General features: G+C 54.1%; 1 protein-coding gene across 1 annotated transcript in view; it reads left to right on the top strand.

The window, feature by feature from the left end:
- The window catches only part of PADI2 (peptidyl arginine deiminase, type II), a gene marked incomplete at its 5' end in the record, with an annotated part of 45,789 nt that extends 27,478 nt beyond the window's left edge, over positions 1-18,311 (top strand). Inside the window, 10 exons of the mRNA XM_005858735.2 lie at positions 3,016-3,194; positions 4,046-4,149; positions 4,898-5,009; positions 5,542-5,649; positions 8,270-8,421; positions 10,721-10,865; positions 11,928-12,021; positions 13,670-13,755; positions 16,447-16,575; positions 17,624-18,311. Of these exons, the coding sequence (XP_005858797.1) occupies positions 3,016-3,194; positions 4,046-4,149; positions 4,898-5,009; positions 5,542-5,649; positions 8,270-8,421; positions 10,721-10,865; positions 11,928-12,021; positions 13,670-13,755; positions 16,447-16,575; positions 17,624-17,857 (1,343 nt within the window). The remainder of the gene's footprint in view (positions 1-3,015; positions 3,195-4,045; positions 4,150-4,897; positions 5,010-5,541; positions 5,650-8,269; positions 8,422-10,720; positions 10,866-11,927; positions 12,022-13,669; positions 13,756-16,446; positions 16,576-17,623) is intronic.
- Between the last annotated feature and the right edge of the window lie 1,262 nt (positions 18,312-19,573).

The following is a 19,573-nucleotide window of genomic DNA, read 5'->3' as shown; positions in this document are numbered from 1 at the left end:
TTCCTGCAGGGAGAGCCAGCCATGCCCAGGCGGGCCTGCACCCAGCTGGGGACGGGGGACAAGGGAAGGAGGCTCCTCGGGACAGTGGCTGGATTGTTCCCACCGAGGAACTGATCTGCCTAGTGCTGGCCCAGTCCGCCAGAAAGAGAGACACATGGAGATCGCCGGCCAGGAGAGGGAGAAAACTGCCCACAGATGGGCAAGATCATGTCCCTCCACCTGACCCAGCTCCCCTGGCCAGGCCTCTGCCCTCCACAAGCCCTGGTGGAGCCCCTCCCCCACCACAGCTTTGGAGTTTTCTACAAAGACAGTCACCTTCTAGGCCTGAGATCTCTCCCCCGTGAGCATCTGCCGGTTCAAGTGCAGCCTGGGTGTGTGGGTATGGAAGAGCCTGAGTGCCCGGGGGGGGGATGTTTTTAGGTATGCAGATTGGGAAACAGGGTACACGCTGTCCTTGCTGAATGAGGAGGACTTCACCTTCTGCGTGGGGCTGTGATGAGTTCCTTGGAACATTCAGTGCCTGAGTCTATATGCCTCATTTCCTGGGCCCGTTCAAGGGGAGGTGATGGGAGATATTATTTCTTTGCCTTCTGTTGTTCATGAGCCATTTGATGAAAAGGTCATGATTTTTTTTTTCAGAGAGGAAGGGAGAGGGGGAGAAAGAGATAGAAACATCAGTGATGAGAGAGAATCGTTGACCGGCTGCCTCCTGCACGCCTCCCCACCGGGGATCAAGCCCGCAACCCAGGCATGTGACCTGACCGGGAATGGAACCATGTCCTCCTGATTCATAGGTCGACGCTCAACCACTGAGCTACACCAGCCAGGCGAAAAGGTCATGAGTTTTGCAGTAAGGGGTGTGCTGGCTCACTCGCGGTTCTCATAGTAGCGATAGCAACAGGTCCCAGCTGTGTTACCCATGGTTACCCATGGTTACTAAGTTTACCGAAGGTACTGATGCGGTGTCATTTTATCTTGCAATGACCCTATGGCACAGGTATTGTCTTCTTCCATTTAACAGATGAGTGAACTGAGGGGAGGGGAGGGTAAGTGAATTCCCTGAGGTTTCACAGCTTATAAAGCCAGCGTGGTATTTGAACCCAGGTCTCTCTGACTGTGGAAGCCATAACCACTCAGGTGACCGCCCTCAGTGAGGTATACAGGCTGGGGGGAAAGTAGGTTTAAAGTTGTGTGAATACTCGAAACACCAAGTTTATTTTTGTGTTATTATTTATGAATTATTGTATTATTTTCCACATGAACAACTGTAAACCTATGTCCGCCCTGCCCTCTGTGACCAGGGTCCAGTGGAACACACTGTCCTATGTGAGGAGCTATTCGAAGCCTGGACTGCAGTGGTTCTTTCCTTCATTTTGCAAGTTCTAATCAACCACCCTATTTGTGCCAGGACTGTTCTGGTTACATGTTCTAACCCTTGGGCGACTGGTCACTAACCATTACCGTTGTTGTTGACCATGGCGCTAAGCTGAGTCTGATTCTGCCCTTCCAGCTCTGCGGGGCATAAAGAAACTCCTTCTGGAACCGCATAGGGTCCTACGCCCATGGCTTCGCCAATGCAAGTACCCCTCTCCTCACTGCACCCCACCTCTGCCACCCCCAAAGGACATCTCAAAGCTGCCCCCCTCTGCTCAAATGCTTCTTCCCATCCTGCCTCCTTCCCCTGCCCTCCCCGCCCCAGTAACCCCATGGGACCGCTCCCCCACAGCTCTGTTGTGGCGCTTCCCACCTCTGCTCTGTCTTACCATCAGCTGAGCGCTGCTCTTCAACAGAGACGCTGGGCCTCTTGCCCCCAAGCCCTTGCCCATGCTGGCCACAGAGTAACGAGTCAATACATGCGCTCTGAATTGGCCTAAAAATCCTCCTACGGGGAGCGGTATGGGAGCCATCGGTTCAGTGGACATTTATTAAACCGCGTGCCAGACCGGCTGGACCCGTCTCTGCCCCCACAAAGTGACAGCCTCTCGGGGCCAACAGTGAACACTGAGGTCATCGCCATTCGGAAAGGCTGGGATGGGGAAGGACGGGGCTGCAGAGGCTCCAGACAGAGCCCCTGGCTTGGTCTCTGAGGGACCCGGGCACAATTCTCAGAAGTGACACAGATTTTTTTAAAAAAGTGACACAAATCAAGGCCTGAGAGGAGGGAGACGGCTGTTCCCAGCAGAGGAGCAGCGCTTCGAACTCTGGGAGGGTTCAGAGCGGCAGGAGCGCTGGACACACCTGCCTGTCCTCCCAGCCACGCAGATGTACAGCCAGGGGCCCACGCAAGGGTCTTCATGCAGAAAGTTCCCCTCCAAGGTTACCTGGAGGGGAATTTGGGTGCAAATGGGCACACGGTGTTTTATTCTGTAACGGGGAAGGGAGCTTGGGGTTCGGAATTGGACGTGACTTTGAGTCCCAGCTCAGCCACTTACTGGCTATGCGACCTCGAACCAGCCATGTCTCCTTCCTGGGGCTCGGTCTCCTCGTCGGTAAAACAGGGAGAAGGATCGCTTTCTCCGCGTCACTGGCTGCTCAGCCGTCCTCTGCTGTCATCCATGAGCACCATTCCTGGGAAAGCCGGCTCCTTTTATTTTTATTTTTTTAAATATATTTTTATTGATTTCAGAGAAGAAAGGAGAGGGAGAGAGAGATAGAAACATCAGTGATGAGAGAGAATCATTGATCGGCTGCTTCCTGCACACCCCACACGGGGATGGAGCCCGCAACCCAGGCCTATGGCCTGACAGGGAATCGAACCATGATCAGTGTTTGCTCCTTTACAGACAAGGAAGCCAGAAGCCAGAGGGGTTGTCTGGTTCAGGGCCACGTGGCTGGCACACGGCAGCGCTGGGACAGTGACCAGGCCACAGCCCCGTTGGTGGCTTTTCTGCTTGTGCTTTTTCTCTCTTCATCTGGAGGACAAGTTCCTCTGCCCTCTTGTCCCCCATCAGTGACCCCGCCCGCTGACCTCTTTCCGGTGGGGCGGGGGTCCGACATTGGTCCTTCTCCCTCCAGACCCGTTCTTCGGCCAGCGTTACATCCACATCCTGGGCCGGCAGAAGCTCTACCACGTGGTCAAGTACACGGGCGGCTCGGCGGAGCTGCTGTTCTTCGTGGAAGGCCTACGGTTCCCCGACGAGGGCTTCCCAGGCCTGGTCTCCATCCACGTCAGCCTGCTGGAGTATATGAGCGAGGTGAGGGCTCCAGGCCTCCCCCACGCAGGGCTGGCCCTGGGCGCCAGGCGGGGCTCCTTCCAGAGGGCCAAACCCAGGATCCCCTGCCCCCCCTCTCCCTCCGCTCTCCCTCACTATGCTCCACTCCCCTCAAGGCACCAAGGGGGAGTCCAGGCTTGGAGACCTAGATGCCCCCACCATTCACGTTCCGGTGAGGCTGGGCCCAGCTTACATTGACCAGAACAGGCTCTGGAGTCAGACTGCCCAGGTTCAGGCCCATGAGACCCCTGGCAGGTGAACGGACTCCCTGGGCCTTGGTTTCCAACAAAAGCTCCTACTTCCTGGGATGGCTCTGAGCATTGGAACGTGTAAGAACTCATTCACGAGCACCCTCAGGTCCGCGGGAAAAGGGGAGGCAGAAAAGGCACAGCTCACAGCACGGGTGGGGAGGGGGCCTGGCCGCCAGGGTCTCAGACTGGCCCCTCCAGCGGGCACCGCAGAGACTCAAAGGGCAGCCTGGGCGGGACCCTGTGGGCCGGCTCCTGGAAGAGAACGTTGGTGGGGCAAGATCAGAACGTGGTCAGGAGTGTGCGCTCAGCTGTCAGACAACCTGGGTTTAAAGCCAGCCTCTACCACTTACTAACCACGTGCCCTTGGGCAGCTACCTAAGAGGTCTGTGACTCCGAGGTCTGTGACTCAGTTTCCCCATCTGTATCTCCCCACTGGGGTGAGGCAGAAATGAGTCGGTGCGTGTAAAACCACCACGGGGCCTGGCACACAGTAAGTGCTCAGTAAATGTACTATTGTTATCAGCGTCCCCCACTGGGGAAGGCAGGAGTGACAGCACCCCTCCCCTTCTCTCCCACACCCAGGAGATCCCGCTGACACCCATCTTCACGGACACCGTGGTGTTCCGGATTGCTCCGTGGATCATGACCCCCAACATCCTGCCTCCCGTGTCCGTGTATGTGTGCTGGTAAGCAGTGGCCCTGGTGCAGACGGGCAGTGTGGCAGAGTGGTTATCGCCGGGGCTTCGGGGCAGAGAGACCTGGGTTCAGATATGTGACCCTGCAAAACTCACTTGGTCTCTCTGAGCCTCCATTTCTCGGAAATGCTAACGTCACAGAATCTCTGAGGATTAAATGAGACGGAGCAAAGTATCCATCCAAGGTCCTGGCACAGAGTTCTCGCTCTAAAAATAACAGTTACCGTTTCTTTTCTTACTTGTGAGCCATACTGTGAAGTTGGGAACCTCCTATGCGAGGGATATTCATCTCATTCATTCAGCAGTGTTTTTATTGAGAACCTACTATGTGCTAGACAGCCGCAGCGAGATGAGAAGTAGGGGAATGAAGTGCCTGCAGGTGGGTGCTGGCCACACCAGGACCTGAGGTCCGGGCCCATCCCCTGCCTCCGTGCTAAGCAGAACTCTGCCTCGGAATCCGGGGGAGTCAGAGACAAGGCTTTGGGACAGGTGGGGGTGAGAGTCCCCCTCCTCGTTTTATTTGTTCATGACCTTGGCAAACACCCCGTGTGGGTGTTTGCTTGGCCCTTGAGTCCAGCGGCCTGTGCAAAGGTGACTGAACACAGATGTGGCCTCACCTGCCTGGCACAGCCTGCCTGGCACAGCCTCTAGGTGCCAGCTGCTCTTGCCACCTCAGTGGCCCGGCCCTCGTCCCTCCTCACCCTTTCTCCTGGCCTTCCCCTGTCCCTAAATGTCTCAGCATGAAGGACAATTACCTGTTCCTGAAAGAGGTGAAGAACCTGGTCGAGAAAACCAACTGCGAGCTGAAGGTCTGCTTCCAGTACATAAACCGAGGCGACCGCTGGATCCAGGTGAGGAGCCGGGCTGGGGAGGGCGTGGCCCAGGGCTCGGGCAAGAAGAGTTGGCTTAACGTCAACATCTTGGCACCCCACCGCGTGGGAATTCTGCCATCAGCTCACACATGCACACGTGCTCAGAGACTTACATGTATAAGGCAGTTCACTGCAGCCTAGGCAGCAAAAGCCTGTAAAACACCCCAAATGTCCCTCCACGGGGGACGGGGAGGCACACAAATGATAGGACAGCCTTCCCATGGAGGACTTTACAGCAGCGAGGAAAAAGCCAACTGTAAATACAGAATGAGCTCCAAGTTAAGGTGTTCCTTGCAGGAGGATGTATACAGGATGTTGCCAGTGGTGTTTTATAAAACGGGGTTGATATGAACACACACATGCTTGGGATGCCCAGAGCCCGTCCGTGGAAGGATGCATAGGAACAGAACCAGAGCCATCACTTGCGGTCAGGAAGAGGGTTGGGGGTACTGGCTGGTACCCACTGGTGGTGCTCTGACTCATCTGATGGCTCCCCGTGGTGTCCCCGCAGGATGAAATCGAGTTTGGCTACATCGAGGCCCCCCACAAAGGCTTCCCCGTGGTGTTGGACTCCCCCCGAGACGGAAACCTGAAGGAGTTCCCAGTGAAGCAGCTCCTGGTGAGATGCTGAGGGCCACCCTGGACGGGGTGGGGCGCAGTCCTGGGGACTCTGACAGGGCGGAGTGGTCAGGAGACCTTGGGCACGCTTGACAAATTAGTCTGTTGCCCAGAGCCTCCGTTTTCCCACCTGTGAAATGGGTCAGTTGGAACAGTGATCTCTAAGGGCCTTTCCTGCTCTGGTAACTGATGCATTTCCAACAAATGGAGAGCTTTCTGTTAGATGAGAAACAGGAACTTTGTGTCACAAAGGCAGGTCAGGGGCCCTGACTTCTGCCACTGCCCCACCCCCAACTTACAGCGAAATAGGTTTCCAAGAGGAAAATTATAGTTAAGCAACTGTCAAAAATCCTGGTTCCAACCTCACAGCTCACTAAAGCTGTGGTTTTCTGTGCATGTGTGTTTTTTGTTTTTGTTTTTTTAATGTTTTCATTTATTTTTAGAGAGAGAGGAAGGGAGAGGGATAGAGAAATAGAAACATCAATGAGAGAAACATCATTGATCAGCTGCCTCCTGCATACCCCTCACTGGGGATCAAGCCCACAACCCGGGCACGTGCCCTGACCGAGAATCGAACTCTTGGTTCATGGTTCAACGCTCAACCACTGAGCCACACCGGTCCGGCTGCATTTGTTATTTTTTAAGCAATCAAACCCCCCCCCCATTTCCACTGCCCTTTAATGCCCTCCCCAAGACATCAGGGCTACTCAGAGGCAACCCCTTGTGAACCTTCACTCACGAATCCCCCTCGTCACATCGTCACGTCACAGGAGATGGGGAAGCCCCTGGCGTGAGCGCAAAGCTCTGGAATGTCAGGCAGACTGGCCTTGAGTCCCGGTTCTACCCCTTCGCAGCAGTGTGGCCTCGGGCAAGCAACTCAATCACTTTAGGAGTGGCCTGAAGCCTCAGCTTGCTCATCTGTAAAGTGGGGATGGAAGCCGTATCCATCTCACAGGCTCATTGTGAAGATCGAAGGCATTCTCTGAGGCATCCTGCTGCACCTGATAACACTGCCCATCACTAGCTGTCATCATGTTTGTCGTTCCACAGCCCTGGATACTGTCCTCAGTGAGGACTGTCCATTCCCTCCAGCACTGGGAGGGGCAGAGCCAAACCGGCCCACCGCAGGCCTGAGAACCGAGGCCTCCCAGACCCTCCTCTCACGGTCTCTGCGTCACCACCTGCCTCCAGCGTTAGCTGCCTGCCTCCACAGCCCTGGGCTGCATTGTTCCCGGAGGCCTGTGCCAAGCCCGGCTCTGTGCCGAGTGCCTGCCCGCCTGTGTGACGCTGTAAAGCCCCAGCTGCCCCAGCCTCCGGCAAACCGCACCTTGCCATCTGGGCTCCCAGGCGAGAAAGCGCTAAGCTTCAGCCATCCATCCCACCCGCCACAGCTGTCCCCAGAGCCTCTCAGCGGGGCCAGGATAAGCCACACATCTTCCCGCTTCACTTGTCTTATTACAAGGATTTTTGTCAGACAAACTTCATCCCAGCCCCAGTGCAAGTTCCCAAGCAAGACCCCTACATTTTTTTTTTTACCAAAAAATCATAAAAGGAACTGTAAAATTCAAGTGGTCATCAAGGTTATATCAGCTGGGGACCACTGGAGTTATGCCAACTCCAGAGCTCTGTGCTAGGAAGGATTCTGAGGCTACATCTGGGCTCAGTGAACAAATATGGTTGTTTGGGGATAGGTTGGAATGTCATGGGTCACCTATCTGGCATTCCTGCTTGTATCAGTCAGCTTTCACTAGGTAAGGCTGCAGTAACAAACAACCCCCAAATCTCAATGCTTGACAACAGCAAAGGCCCATGTCCTGCTTCCACTCGGTGTTGGTTGCTGGTTGGTTGTCTGAAGCTCTGCTTCCCTGTTCCTTCCTCATTCTAGAGCCCAGGCTGCAGGAGCAGCCCAAGTCTGAGTAATGCCGTTCTCCTAGCATGAGGATGGGAGAGAGTTGACAGGCATACGCAGTGGATTTTATGGCTTTGGCTCTGAACTGGCATGCGGCACTTCTGCTCACATTTCATTGGCCAGAACAAGTCATATGACCAAGTCTGATACTGGGCAGGGAAGTATATTCCTTCTACAGGGAGAAACCGGAAGTCACACGGCAATAGCTCAGGATGCAAAAGCCTCTTACTAAGAAGGGGGGAGCAAGTCTCTGGGAGCAATAAAACAATCTACCACCTTGTCACAGTCACCTGATCCAGCCCCTCTTTGACAGATAGGGAAACTGAGAGTCGGAGAACTGAAGATATGAGCAGAGACATCCATAGCACAAAATGAGGACTAATCCTGAAATCACTGATGTACCTCTGTGTTTGGGAAATACTAGTAGAGGCACATGCAGAAACTCAGATACATGCGTGCGCATTCACACACACACACACACACACACACACACACTTATTGCTCACATTCATGCCCACACTCACACCAACATGCTCACAAACTCAACCTCCCCGCCAGGCTCTACTCTTTGGTGGGAATAAGAAGACGGTGGGTGACCCCCGCCCAGAGGCTGCGTGCCCACAATGCCAGACCCAAGGTGGTCAAGGCGTGATCATCAGAAGGTGACTACGTTGGCTGAGGACACTAATGATGGGTGTGTGCCCCTGCCTAGGGCCCAGATTTCGGCTACGTGTCCCGGGAGCCCCTCTTTGAGCCTGTCACCAGCCTCGATTCCTTTGGGAACCTGGAGGTCAGTCCCCCAGTGACCGTGAATGGCAAGACATACCCCCTGGGCCGGATCCTCATCGGGAGCAGCTTTCCTCTGTAAGAGAAGCCGGGGTGGGGCTGGGGGGCAGGGTGGGAGTTTACTCCGTCTCTTTAGGAGGGGACTGGGTTGCTCATACATGGAGCAAATGACTGAGAGAACTAACCCCTCCCAGGACGCTCTGATGAGATACAGACATTTATGGAAAGAAAACCAAGTTAGCCAGTACATCTCAGCATAAATTAGGATCAAATGTAAAACTAAATAAAAAGCTATCTTCCCAAAAGGGGAGGCTCTAGTCCAGTGATGGCGAACCTATGACACGCGTGTCAGAGGTGACACGCGAACTCATTTTTTTGGTTGATTTTTCTTTGTTAAATGGCATTTAAATATATAAAATAAATATCAAAAGTATAAATCTTTGTTTTACTATAGTTGCAAATATCAAAAAATTTCTATATGTGACACGGCACCAGAGTTAAGTTAGGATTTTTCAAAATGCTGACACGCCGAGCTCAAAAGGTTCGCCATCACTGCTCTAGTCTATAGTGAGATTATAGACCATGTGGGAAGGGGATGAAGGATTCTGGAGAAGGAATCCTGAGAGGAGTGGGAGCACCAACCAACCCTTGAGGGGCCATACACAAAAGAGTCATAAGACGGCATGGCCCTGCCCCAGAGCCTGAGTCCCTGGCTCCATGGCTTGTCCACAACACCCTCCTTCCACCCTCAGAGCCTCCCTTGGTCAGGGCAGTTGCTGGGGAGGTAGCAAGTACTGTGGGTCCTCATGTCACAAAAGGGCTGCCAGGAACCTGCACACAGGGGACCAGCCAGGATTCATGCACCAAGCCCCTCAGCCACATGGGATGCCCTACCTTCTTAGTGGAGGCCATTGGCATGTCAGTGACCATTTGCTCACTTTTCTGTCCTTCTCCCTCCACTCAGTAGCCCTGCTCCATTCAACAGGTATTTCCCAGGCACCAGCCAAGTGCCAAGCCCTGTGTCAAGCATGAGGCTCCAAACAGGAAGCCCAGCCCTTGCCTTCAAGGAACTGGTGATTGAACAGACATGAAACAAGGGGTGTACAGTGATATAAGGGATGTTAGGGAGCCCGAGGAACCCAAGGAGGGGGTGTCTGACCCCCATGGGGAGTTCAGAGAGGGCTTGTAGAGACAAATATTTATTGAGAGCCTTCTCAGTGACCAGGCATTATTCTAGGCCACTGGTTGGCAAACTGCGGCTCGGCAAACCATGGCTCGCAAGCCACATGCGGCTCTTTGGCCCCTTGACAAAATAGACTCACCCAGGCCGAAAACCAACTGCTGCGCATGGGCCACGAAGTTTCAATCGCACTGTACGTGCGTGCCTGCACGTGGTATTTTGTGGAAGAGCCACACTCAAGGGGCCAAAGAGCCATATGTGGCTCGTGAGCTGCGGTTTGCTGGCCACAGTTCTAGGCTCTGGGGACACAGCAGTGAGCCAAACAAAGTCCCAACTCTCGGGGAGTTTTTATTAGGGTGGGGGAAGTACAGGACATAAACATGGAAACAAGAAAATAAATAAGTTACCTCTGGGTGCTAATAAGTACAATGAAGAAGATAAAGTAAGGTTATATGATATAGAGCGATGGGGCAAGGGTACTTTAGCATTTGTGGTTTTGAGAAAGTAACTTGAAAACGAGGGCTGGATGATGATAAGAGGCAGCCATGGGGAGATCAGAGGGAAAGAACATTCCAAACAGAAGGAACAGCAAGGGCAAAGCCTTGAGTGGTAACAAGCTTAGCAGGTAGCTGGAGCAAACAGAACAAGGAGGGAAAAGGGGACATGAGGAAGGAGAATCAGGCGGGGGCCAGGTCAGAGAGGAATTTGTTGTCTACCATAAGGACCTTCTGTTATATTCTAAGGGTAATGGGGAGATTGAAGACCTCAAGGGGTCTGGAAATCAGGAAGGGCTTCCTGGAGGAGGTGTCACTTGAATAGATTAAAAATGAGTTAAGTAGAAGTTAATGTAGCAAAGAGGCACAAAGGCTAGGGCAGATTTTGGAGCCATGCCTGTGCCCTAGCCCCTCCAGCAGTCCAGGCGGAACCCCTGAGCACAGAAGCTGGGGCTGAAGGCTGGGCTCCAGGCCCTTTGCACAGGCTCTAGCTGCAGTGAATGCTCCCTTCTCTCCCCTTCGGCTCAAACACCTCCCTGCCTGCGCCAGGTTCTCTCAGCCCTGCAGCGCGGGCTCCGTCCCATGACTGCTCTGCTGATGCCAGCCTGGGTTCAGGCTGGGTTCCAGAGGCTGCAGGCCTGCTGGTGAGGCAGGCATGGTGGGCAGCCTTCTAAAACGCTGCCTCCTCCCCAACCCTGCCCAGGTCCGGCGGTCGGAGGATGACCAAGATCGTGAGGGAATTCCTGCAGGCCCAGCAGGTGCAGGCGCCCGTGGAGCTGTACTCAGACTGGCTGACCGTGGGCCACGTGGACGAGTTCATGACCTTCATCCCCATCCCAGGCACAAAGGTGAGCTGGCTTCTGAGGCTGGAGTGAAGAGGACAGTGGAGATCCCAGGTACTTGTCAGCAGAGTGTGGGATCTAGAGGAAGTGGAAGAAGGAATTAGGCCAAAGGTGGTTTGTATGTTGTTGGTGTAGCAGCTAATTTTTTTAATATCTCTTTATTGATTTCAGAGAGGAAGGGACAGGGAGAGAGAGATAGAAACATCAATGATGAGAATCATTGATCAGCTGCCTCCTGCACGCCCCCTACTGGGGATCGAGCCTGCAACCCGGGCATGTGCCCTGACCTGGAATGGAACCGTGACTTTCTGGTTCACAGGTCAATGCTCAGCCACTGACCTAAATTTTTAACCCAATATTTCCAAAATACAGTGGGGCCTTGACTTACGAGTGTCCCAACTAATGAGTTTTTTGAGATACCAGCTGTCTCTCTGCCGATTATTTGCATTGAGTTGATAGGGTAATTTGAGTTAACGAGCTCCTTAACAAGCTCCTTAACGAATTAAACTCGTAAGTCAAGGCCCCACTGTATTAGCATTTCATCATGTTATCAATGATAGATTTTGCATTCTTTTTTGCATAAGTCTTTCAAATCTGGTGTGTGTTTTCCTCTTAACATCTCAATTCAGACTAGGCACAGTTCAGATGTCCAGTAGCCACACAGGCTAGTGGCTACTGCCTTGGCCGTAATGCCCCAGAGAACATGAGTAGGGGCCTGGGCCCTGAAAGAGGTTCTCTCACTCCCTGAAGTAAAAGGAAAGGCTGCAACTTCATACCCTGGCAATTGTGTGCAAATGGCCTGGCCTCTTGGCCACTTGAAGAAGCTCTTCCCTATGTCCAAGGCCACCCGTGACTCTGAGCGTTGACTCCCTGGAGGGATTTCTATAGCAGGAAGGGTGGGAAGTATTCCTCTGACATGAGTAAACCCCGCCAGGCAGCCTTAGCCACACGGCAGCCACTGGGCGTGGGGACACTTGAGACAAATGCAGACAGGGCTCTGGGTCCTCAGGGCAGGGCTCCCTCAGCTCCGCGGCCACTTCCCCTCCACTGACACTGTCCCTCCTGCAGCAATTTCGGATGCTCATGGCCAGCACCTCGGCCTGCTACAAGCTCTTCCGAGAGAAGCAGAAGGAAGGCCATGGCGAAGCCATCATGTTTAAAGGTGAGTGCCCATGTGGCTGGGGCAGGGAGCAGGGGCTGAACCCCCAGAGAGACCCTGGGGAGGATGGGGCTGATGACCGGGTTATGTTCTAAGGGTGATGGAGGAGATTTCACCTGGGGTTGCCCTCCTGTCCCTGAGCACCCAGCTCCGTGGGCGTCTGGTCGGCTCCAGGCTGCCCCCGTGGTGGGAAGCATCCTGGACCGTGAGCTGCCCGCTGCTCCTTAGCGTATCAGCAGCAGCGCCAAGGGCTCCTCCGGGACCTGGAGTAACTTTAAATGGCACCAGACCCAGAGGAGACTGAGACGGTTCAAAACTGATGTACAATCTGCCTTCGAGGAGCTTGTGTTTTAGAACGGGAGAAAGAGAGAAATTTACATCCTGCATTTGAGGGGCAGGAAGGAACGGGGGAGTCAGCAGGCCTGCTCTACAGCCAGACACCACCACTGTCAGTCCCAGTGGGACTTACCTGCGTCCTTGAGACGGCCACACAGAACTGGGACAGACGTGGGCGGGGGTGAGGTTTGCTCTTAAATTAATCATGGGAAGGCGGACAGCGGGTCAGGCGGAGAGAGTGAGCCGGGTCAGACGGGCCATGGCAGTCTCTGACGCTTTTCTTAAATTACTTTTGGTCACTTGCAGGTTGGTCTCTCCAGTCCACCTACTTCCAAAGTCTCCTCCCTTAGGCGGGCTGACACTTACACACGTTGCTGCCCTCCGCGTGCGAGGGCAGGGCTCCTGGCAGTGACTGCTGGCTGGGACAGGCAGTACCCGTTTCAGACCAATGTCCTTTTTAATCCTTCCCCGGGGAACTTGTTTATCTGGGGTTGGCAGGCATGAGTCTTGACTTTCTGGAGGCTTCTTTCTATATTAAACATGCCTCCAAAGCTATCCATAGGATCTAAAAACCATCATCTTTGTACAAATACAGCTCGGGTATAGGGTGAGAGCCCCAGTCTGTCTGCCCCGACAAGCTACAGGCTGGGAAGTGCAATGTACCAGACTCTTCCCAGGATGTGCCGCTAGCTTTGAGACCTTGGCCAAGCCATGGGACTTCTCTGTGCCTCAGTTTCCTCATCTTTCATTGTAATGTGGGGAGATTACTGAGGTAATCCGTGCAAAACATCTGGAAGCATGCCTGCACACAGTAGGTGCTCGATGAGCACCGGGTGTTACTCATCAGGGCAGGAACCACATGGGCCACGTGGTGGGATAGGAGGCAGATGCCGGCACAGAGCAGGGCAGAGGCCGAGCGTGAGGCAGGTCTGGAAAACAGGAGGGCGACACCTCTGGGCATCTCGCTCCTGCCATCCTCACCTGGAGGGCTGCTCAGCCTCAGAAGCAGGCTCCAGGGAAGACTCAGGTGGCTCACTGCCACCCCACCCTCTGGCCAGAGAGAGAGCAAGGCAGCTGCCACCCGCTCGCTGGCCTAGGGCATATGCCCTGCTCTCCCCCCGCGCCCTCCACCCCTCCCCCCCAGCCCTGGGAAAGGAGTGTGTGCTGCCCTCCCCAGGCAGAGGGGCCTCGTTTCTCCCAGGATTGCCCTCCTGTGTCCCAGCCCATCCCTAGCCCCATCTCCCCTGCCCTTGCAGTCAGCCCAGAAGCTGGCACACCTGAGGCTAAACTGTTCCCTGTCCTCTGATCCCCACAGGCTTGGGCGGGATGAGCAGCAAGCGAATCACCATCAACAAGATTCTGTCCAATGAGAGCCTGGTGCAGGAGAACCAGTACTTCCAGGTGCGGGCGGGGCAGGGGCCCAGCTGCTGCTGGGTGGGGTGGGGCAGAGGGTCCCTGGGACTGTGGCCAAAGTCACCTCTCACATCCTCAGGGTTTCCATAGGGAGTGGCCAAGGGTTCAGGGCACATGACAGAAGAACTTAAGTGAGCATTGGCTTCAGCCTCCCCTGACCCCTGTGCTACAGCCGGGAGCTACAGGGTGACAAAGACAGGACGTGCGTCCGCAGGGGCCGGAAGCAGATAAGGGACCTGGGAAGGTAGGCATACCAGCCAGTGCTGAAGAGCCCAGACTCTGGACAGCTGGAGAGCCCATAGCATTCGGGGGAGATGCACCCCTTTAAAATATGGTGGAAGCGCCAGACCTGCTCTCCAGAAAAATGCATATATGAGTATATGACAGTGATGGCGAACCTTTTGAGCTCGGCGTGTCAGCATTTTGAAAAACCCTAACTTAACTCTGGTGCCGTATTACATGTAGAAATTTTTTGATATTTGCAACCATAGTAAAACAAAGACTTATATTTTTGATATTTATTTTATATATTTAAATGCCATTTAACAAAGAAAAATCAACCAAAAAAATGAGTTCGCGTGTCACCTCTGACAAGCGTGTCATAGGTTCGCCATCACTGGTATATGCCCTGAATTTAGCAAGATGAAATAGATCCCTGGGTGAGGAACAGATAGTCACAAGTACTAGTATGTAATGCTACCAGGTATGGGGCATCGCTTTACATGCGTGACCAGGTCAGGACAGCAGCCTGTCCCGGGAACCAGCACTTTGTGGGAGGCAGGGAGGGGTGCTGATTTATGTCAGAATGAACAGCAGTTATGATCTGTCTCTACGGGGGTTTGCAGTAAGCCATCTTTGTTCTGGCCTGAATCCAGCTCATGAGTCCAGCAGCAGTTACATCATGAAACAGTCTCTCTTCCATAAGTACCAAGTTTACAAACACACACACACGATTTAAACAAAAACACATGATTGGCTCATATAAGTGGGAAGTCCCATAGTGGAGTGGATTTCAGGCACAGGTTGATCAGGACTACAGCTCCATTTACCTGCACTTCTTGGGTCTGCAGGTGCCCTCGTGGGTGGGAGCATAGCTGCAACAGTCCTCACACCCACCCAGACACCATCCATAAAGACAGACAGAGGTCTATATGCCCCCAACAATGAAACACAATGCCTTCAACCTGATTTACTGTCCATCCCTGAACCCGTCCCTGGGGTGAGCATCCACTAATTAGCTCTCACCAGGAAGTGAGCGTGTGGTCAATCCAAGGCAACCTTGCAGGGGAGGGGGTGGAGTGGATGCTGGGGAAGCAAAATCCACGAAACCCAAGCCACGTTCACAAAACCCCTCGGTGGCTATTTGAAAGTTGACTTTATCATAATATCTGCTCTCTGGTCATTTTTTGGCATCCGATAGATCTGAGGCGAATTCTGGGGTGAATTAGGAGGTGAAATCATGCCCCTCCCCACTTTTGGCTGTAGGACCTGGGGCACCTCACTAAGAACTCCATGTCTTCAGTCCCCTCAACTGGGGTTCACCTGCCTCCGGGTTCCAGGTGGCGACCCCAGTATTCATTCCTCACCAGCCTCTCCCACACCCCCTTGGCTTTCTCCCTACCTTGGCCTCCCCCTTCCCCGAGGGTCCAAAATGCCGTTAGAACCTTCCCTGGAAGCAGATTCTAGCCGAGCAGCCTTCTCCACTCCCCAGAGGCTCCTTCTGCCTCGCCTTTCTCCTGGACACAGGTTCTCCCAGATGCTTGGGGCTTCTCCCCAGACAGGCCTCCCTGTGGCCGGAGAGTTCAGTGTATCCAAGGCCCTGGGGTCCGCCACACCCACCTTCTCTTGCCTGGTTCTCAATTCTAGGGCCATCCTTATTCTCACCTCCTGGGGTGGCCTGAAGAGTCCACGAGAGACTGTGTAGCAAGCCCTTAGCACTGGGTCTGGCTCATTTACTGAGCCCTTCCTGGTATGACTGCTGTGATCCCCCACTCTATTACTGCTGGTCCTGAGCCTTGGTGAGGGCACTGGAGAGGGCAGGGGTGCGAGGTGAGCCTGGAAGGCTCCCTGACGTGCTTGGGCCCTGGGTCTGACGCTGCAGACAAGAGTGGAGTTGACAAAGGTGGGGACACCAGAAAAGCCAGCGCTCCTGTACCTGTCACTACAGAACCAATAAGCAGAGACAAGGATTGAGTCTTTATGGGGCCTTTACTCACATAGCCGGCCATCTGAGAAGACGGCGGGTTACGTACCCTAAAGACCGTCTTACATCTCATCTCAAGCCGGCCCTTTTCATAAGGAGAAGAAAAGTGTAGGTGAAGGGGTTTGGAATTCAGGGGGGAAAGTAGATCAGATAAATGCTGCAGTCTAGTGATCTGAGCATCCCCTGAGCATCCTCTCATGCCCGTGATTCTTCATCTGCATCCTGGGCGGGGACACTCTCTCCCTGGAGCACAATGGCTCAGATACCGTCTTGGTCCTCCTGGGACATGAAGGTTGGATTGCTTGCGGGTCTCCTGAAGTCAGGGCAGGTCCAGTCATACACTCCAGGCCACGGAACAATAGCTTCTACACGCACCAGTTACCAAGCCTAGGAACCATATACCTACAGCTCTGTACAGTTCTGTATCAGTGGCAGGGCTGTCCTCTCACTCACCTGCCCTCCCTCCCCCCTCCCAGCGCTGCCTGGACTGGAACCGTGACATCCTCAAGAAGGAGCTGGGGCTGACAGAGCAGGACATCATCGACCTGCCTGCTCTGTTCAAGATGGACGAGGACCGCCAGGCCATAGCCTACTTCCCAAACATGGTGAGGCGCTCGGGGCCCCAAACCCCACCCAGGCCTGTCAGGGGGCAGCCAGATCCAGAAGGACCCCCGGGCTGAGGCCGTCCACTGGGAGGCCCAGGTCCCAGTCCTGGCTGAGCTGCTGTGTGGCCTCAGCACCCACCCCAGGCACTTGGCCTCTCTGGGCTCACTCCCTCTGAAGGGAGATAGGCTCGTCCTGGCTGCCTCACTGGGCTTCTGGGGAATCCTCTACCTTAAACAGATAGGAAAGGGCTGTGTAAGTTAAAAAGGCCTTTAAGGAGCCCTAGACGGTGTGGTTCAGTGGATAGAGCGTCGGCCTGTAGACCGAAGGGTCCCGTATTCAATTCCAGCCAAGGGCACGTACCTTGGATGCAGGCTCCTTCCCAGCCTGGGCCCTGGTGCAGGAGGCAACCAATTGATGTATTTCTCTCACATCAATGTTTCTCTCTGTCTTTCCCTCTCTCTTCCACTCTCTCTAAAAATCAATGGAAAAATATCCTCGGGTGAGGATTTTTAAAAAAAGAAGACCTTTATGGACAGGGGAATTCTTGTTATCATAGAGGAGAGTCTTCTATGAGATAGAAAGAGGTTCAAACACACACACATAGATAAATGCACGCATTTACATGCATACATGCATGTACACACAAATACACATATGCATTTGCATGCATGTGCTGCATACATATATTGCTATGTGCACAGGCATGTACATGCACCTACATAGAGAAGGCATTTACATGCATACATGCATGTACACACAAATACACGTATGCATTTACATGCACGTGCTGCTGCATACATATATAGCTATTTGCACAGGCATGTACATGCACCTACATACCGAAAAAAGCCTGCTTTTCCACTTCAGCTCTGCCATGTATGAGTTGCTTAGCCCCCTCTGTGCCTCAGTTTCCTCATCTGTAAAGTGGGGATAAATCACAAGACGTACTTCATAGAGTTGTTGGGAGGGTCCAGTGGGTTTAGAACAGGGCCGGGTGCATAGTAGGTGCTCACTAAACAGGAGCTGTTGCCCTGCCCTCCATCACAGGTGAACATGATTGTGCTCGACAAGGACCTGGGCATCCCCAAGCCGTTCGGGCCCCAGATCGAGGAGGTGTGCTGCCTGGAGACGCACGTGCGCTCGCTGCTGGAGCCCCTGGGCCTCTGCTGCACCTTCGTGGACGACATTTCCGCCTACCACAAGTTCCTGGGAGAGATCCACTGTGGCACCAACGTCCGCAGGAAGCCCTTCGCCTTCAAGTGGTGGCACATGGTGCCCTGACCGGCAGCGAGCGTTGAGTGCCGGTCTCAGCCCACCAGGAAGCGGTGTTGCGGCTAGGCCGGCCCTGTGGTTCTCATGAGGGCAAGAAGCCCCTCAGCCATAAGCATCAAGAAACTTGGAAAAAGCAAAACAAAAAAGTTTATTACTTACAGGACCTAGAAATTACACAGCACACCTGGGGCCACATGGCGAGGTCGTGGGGCGAAAGAGCACATGGGCCTGGGGTTCTGCTTTTATTGGGGTCGAGGGTGGGGGCCTAGGGTTTCCCCAGGCTCACTCTTCATTGGCAAATTTAAAACATAAGGGGGATGTTAAAGCACAGAAGAGGAAAAGCCAGCTGCCCAAATGGTCAGTTATCAAAGTCAACCAAGGTCTCTAAGAGAAAGGAGCGTCTAAGACAGCGGTTCTCAACCTTGGCTGCACATTAGAATCACCTGGGAATCTTTTTAAAATCCTGATTTCTGGGCCTCATCCTCCTCCTCCAGAAATTCTGTTTCTTTGTTACTAATGCTGTGGCCTCACCCCATAACAAAGAAACAGAATTTTCGGAGGATGAGGCCCAGAAATCAGGATTTTAAAAAGATCCCCAGGTGATTCTAATGCACAGCCAAGGTTGAGAACCACTGCCCTAAGAGGAAGTGGCCGGGGTGGGGCCGGCAGAGAGATGATGTGCGAGAGCCATCATGGAAGTGGCTACCTCGGCAGTCAGCTTCAGCCAGGCTCCTGCATGGCAACCCAGAGAAAACCCCCCTGTCAGGGCCACACTACCAGGGCTCGGCACTCCCCTCCCCTCCCGAGTTCTCCCCCGGAGCTCCCCCTGCCCGACCAGACCCACTGGGAGGCCTGCAGGAATTGGGGAGGGATTTGGGGTGTCGGTGCCTTGCCCTCCCTCAGCAGGCCCTCAGCGTCCACTGACGTCACCCCCAGGGAACCTCACTCTGTCCTTCCTGAAAACAGCCGGGCGTTTGGCCAGTATCGGTCCAGCCCTGACATGAAAAACAGAGCAAAGCCGCAGCTACCCAGATCCTTCCCCAGAGAAGCCTGGTCCCTTGTCCAAAACTGCGTGCAGGTGGAGGGAGGAGGTTCAGGGCTCACCAGTTCTCCTCGTGGCCATGCCCTGAAGTCAAGGTACATGGCGTGGAAAGGGACCTGGAACCTGACCCACCTTAAGCTGCCATCACCATTTCAAATTCACCTGCCTCCGGGTTCCAGGTGGCGACCCCAGTATTCATTCCTCACCAGCCTCTCCCACACCCCCTTGGCTTTCTCCCTACCTTGGCCTCCCCCTTCCCCGAGGGTCCAAAATGCCGTTAGAACCTTCCCTGGAAGCAGATTCTAGCCGAGCAGCCTTCTCCACTCCCCAGAGGCTCCTTCTGCCTCGCCTTTCTCCTGGACACAGGTTCTCCCAGATGCTTGGGGCTTCTCCCCAGACAGGCCTCCCTGTGGCCGGAGAGTTCAGTGTATCCAAGGCCCTGGGGTCCGCCACACCCACCTTCTCTTGCCTGGTTCTCAATTCTAGGGCCAGTCCCTGGCCTCCCTCCTCTCACAGGTGCCTCTACTTCTTTATCATTCAGACCTTCCCCCGGGATATAATGAAACACCTGCCCCTCCTGCCCAGTCATCAGACCCAACACACAGGGACCCTGGCCCAGCCTCCAGCCAGGAGAGCCAGTTCTGGGCCAGCTGCTGGCCTTGGGGATGGCTTGATCCTCCCAT

This window comes from Myotis brandtii, unplaced genomic scaffold (assembly GCF_000412655.1).
Source record: "Myotis brandtii unplaced genomic scaffold, ASM41265v1 scaffold1204, whole genome shotgun sequence".
Taxonomy (NCBI): domain Eukaryota; kingdom Metazoa; phylum Chordata; class Mammalia; order Chiroptera; family Vespertilionidae; genus Myotis; species Myotis brandtii.
This window is presented reverse-complemented; position numbering and strand designations above follow the sequence as displayed.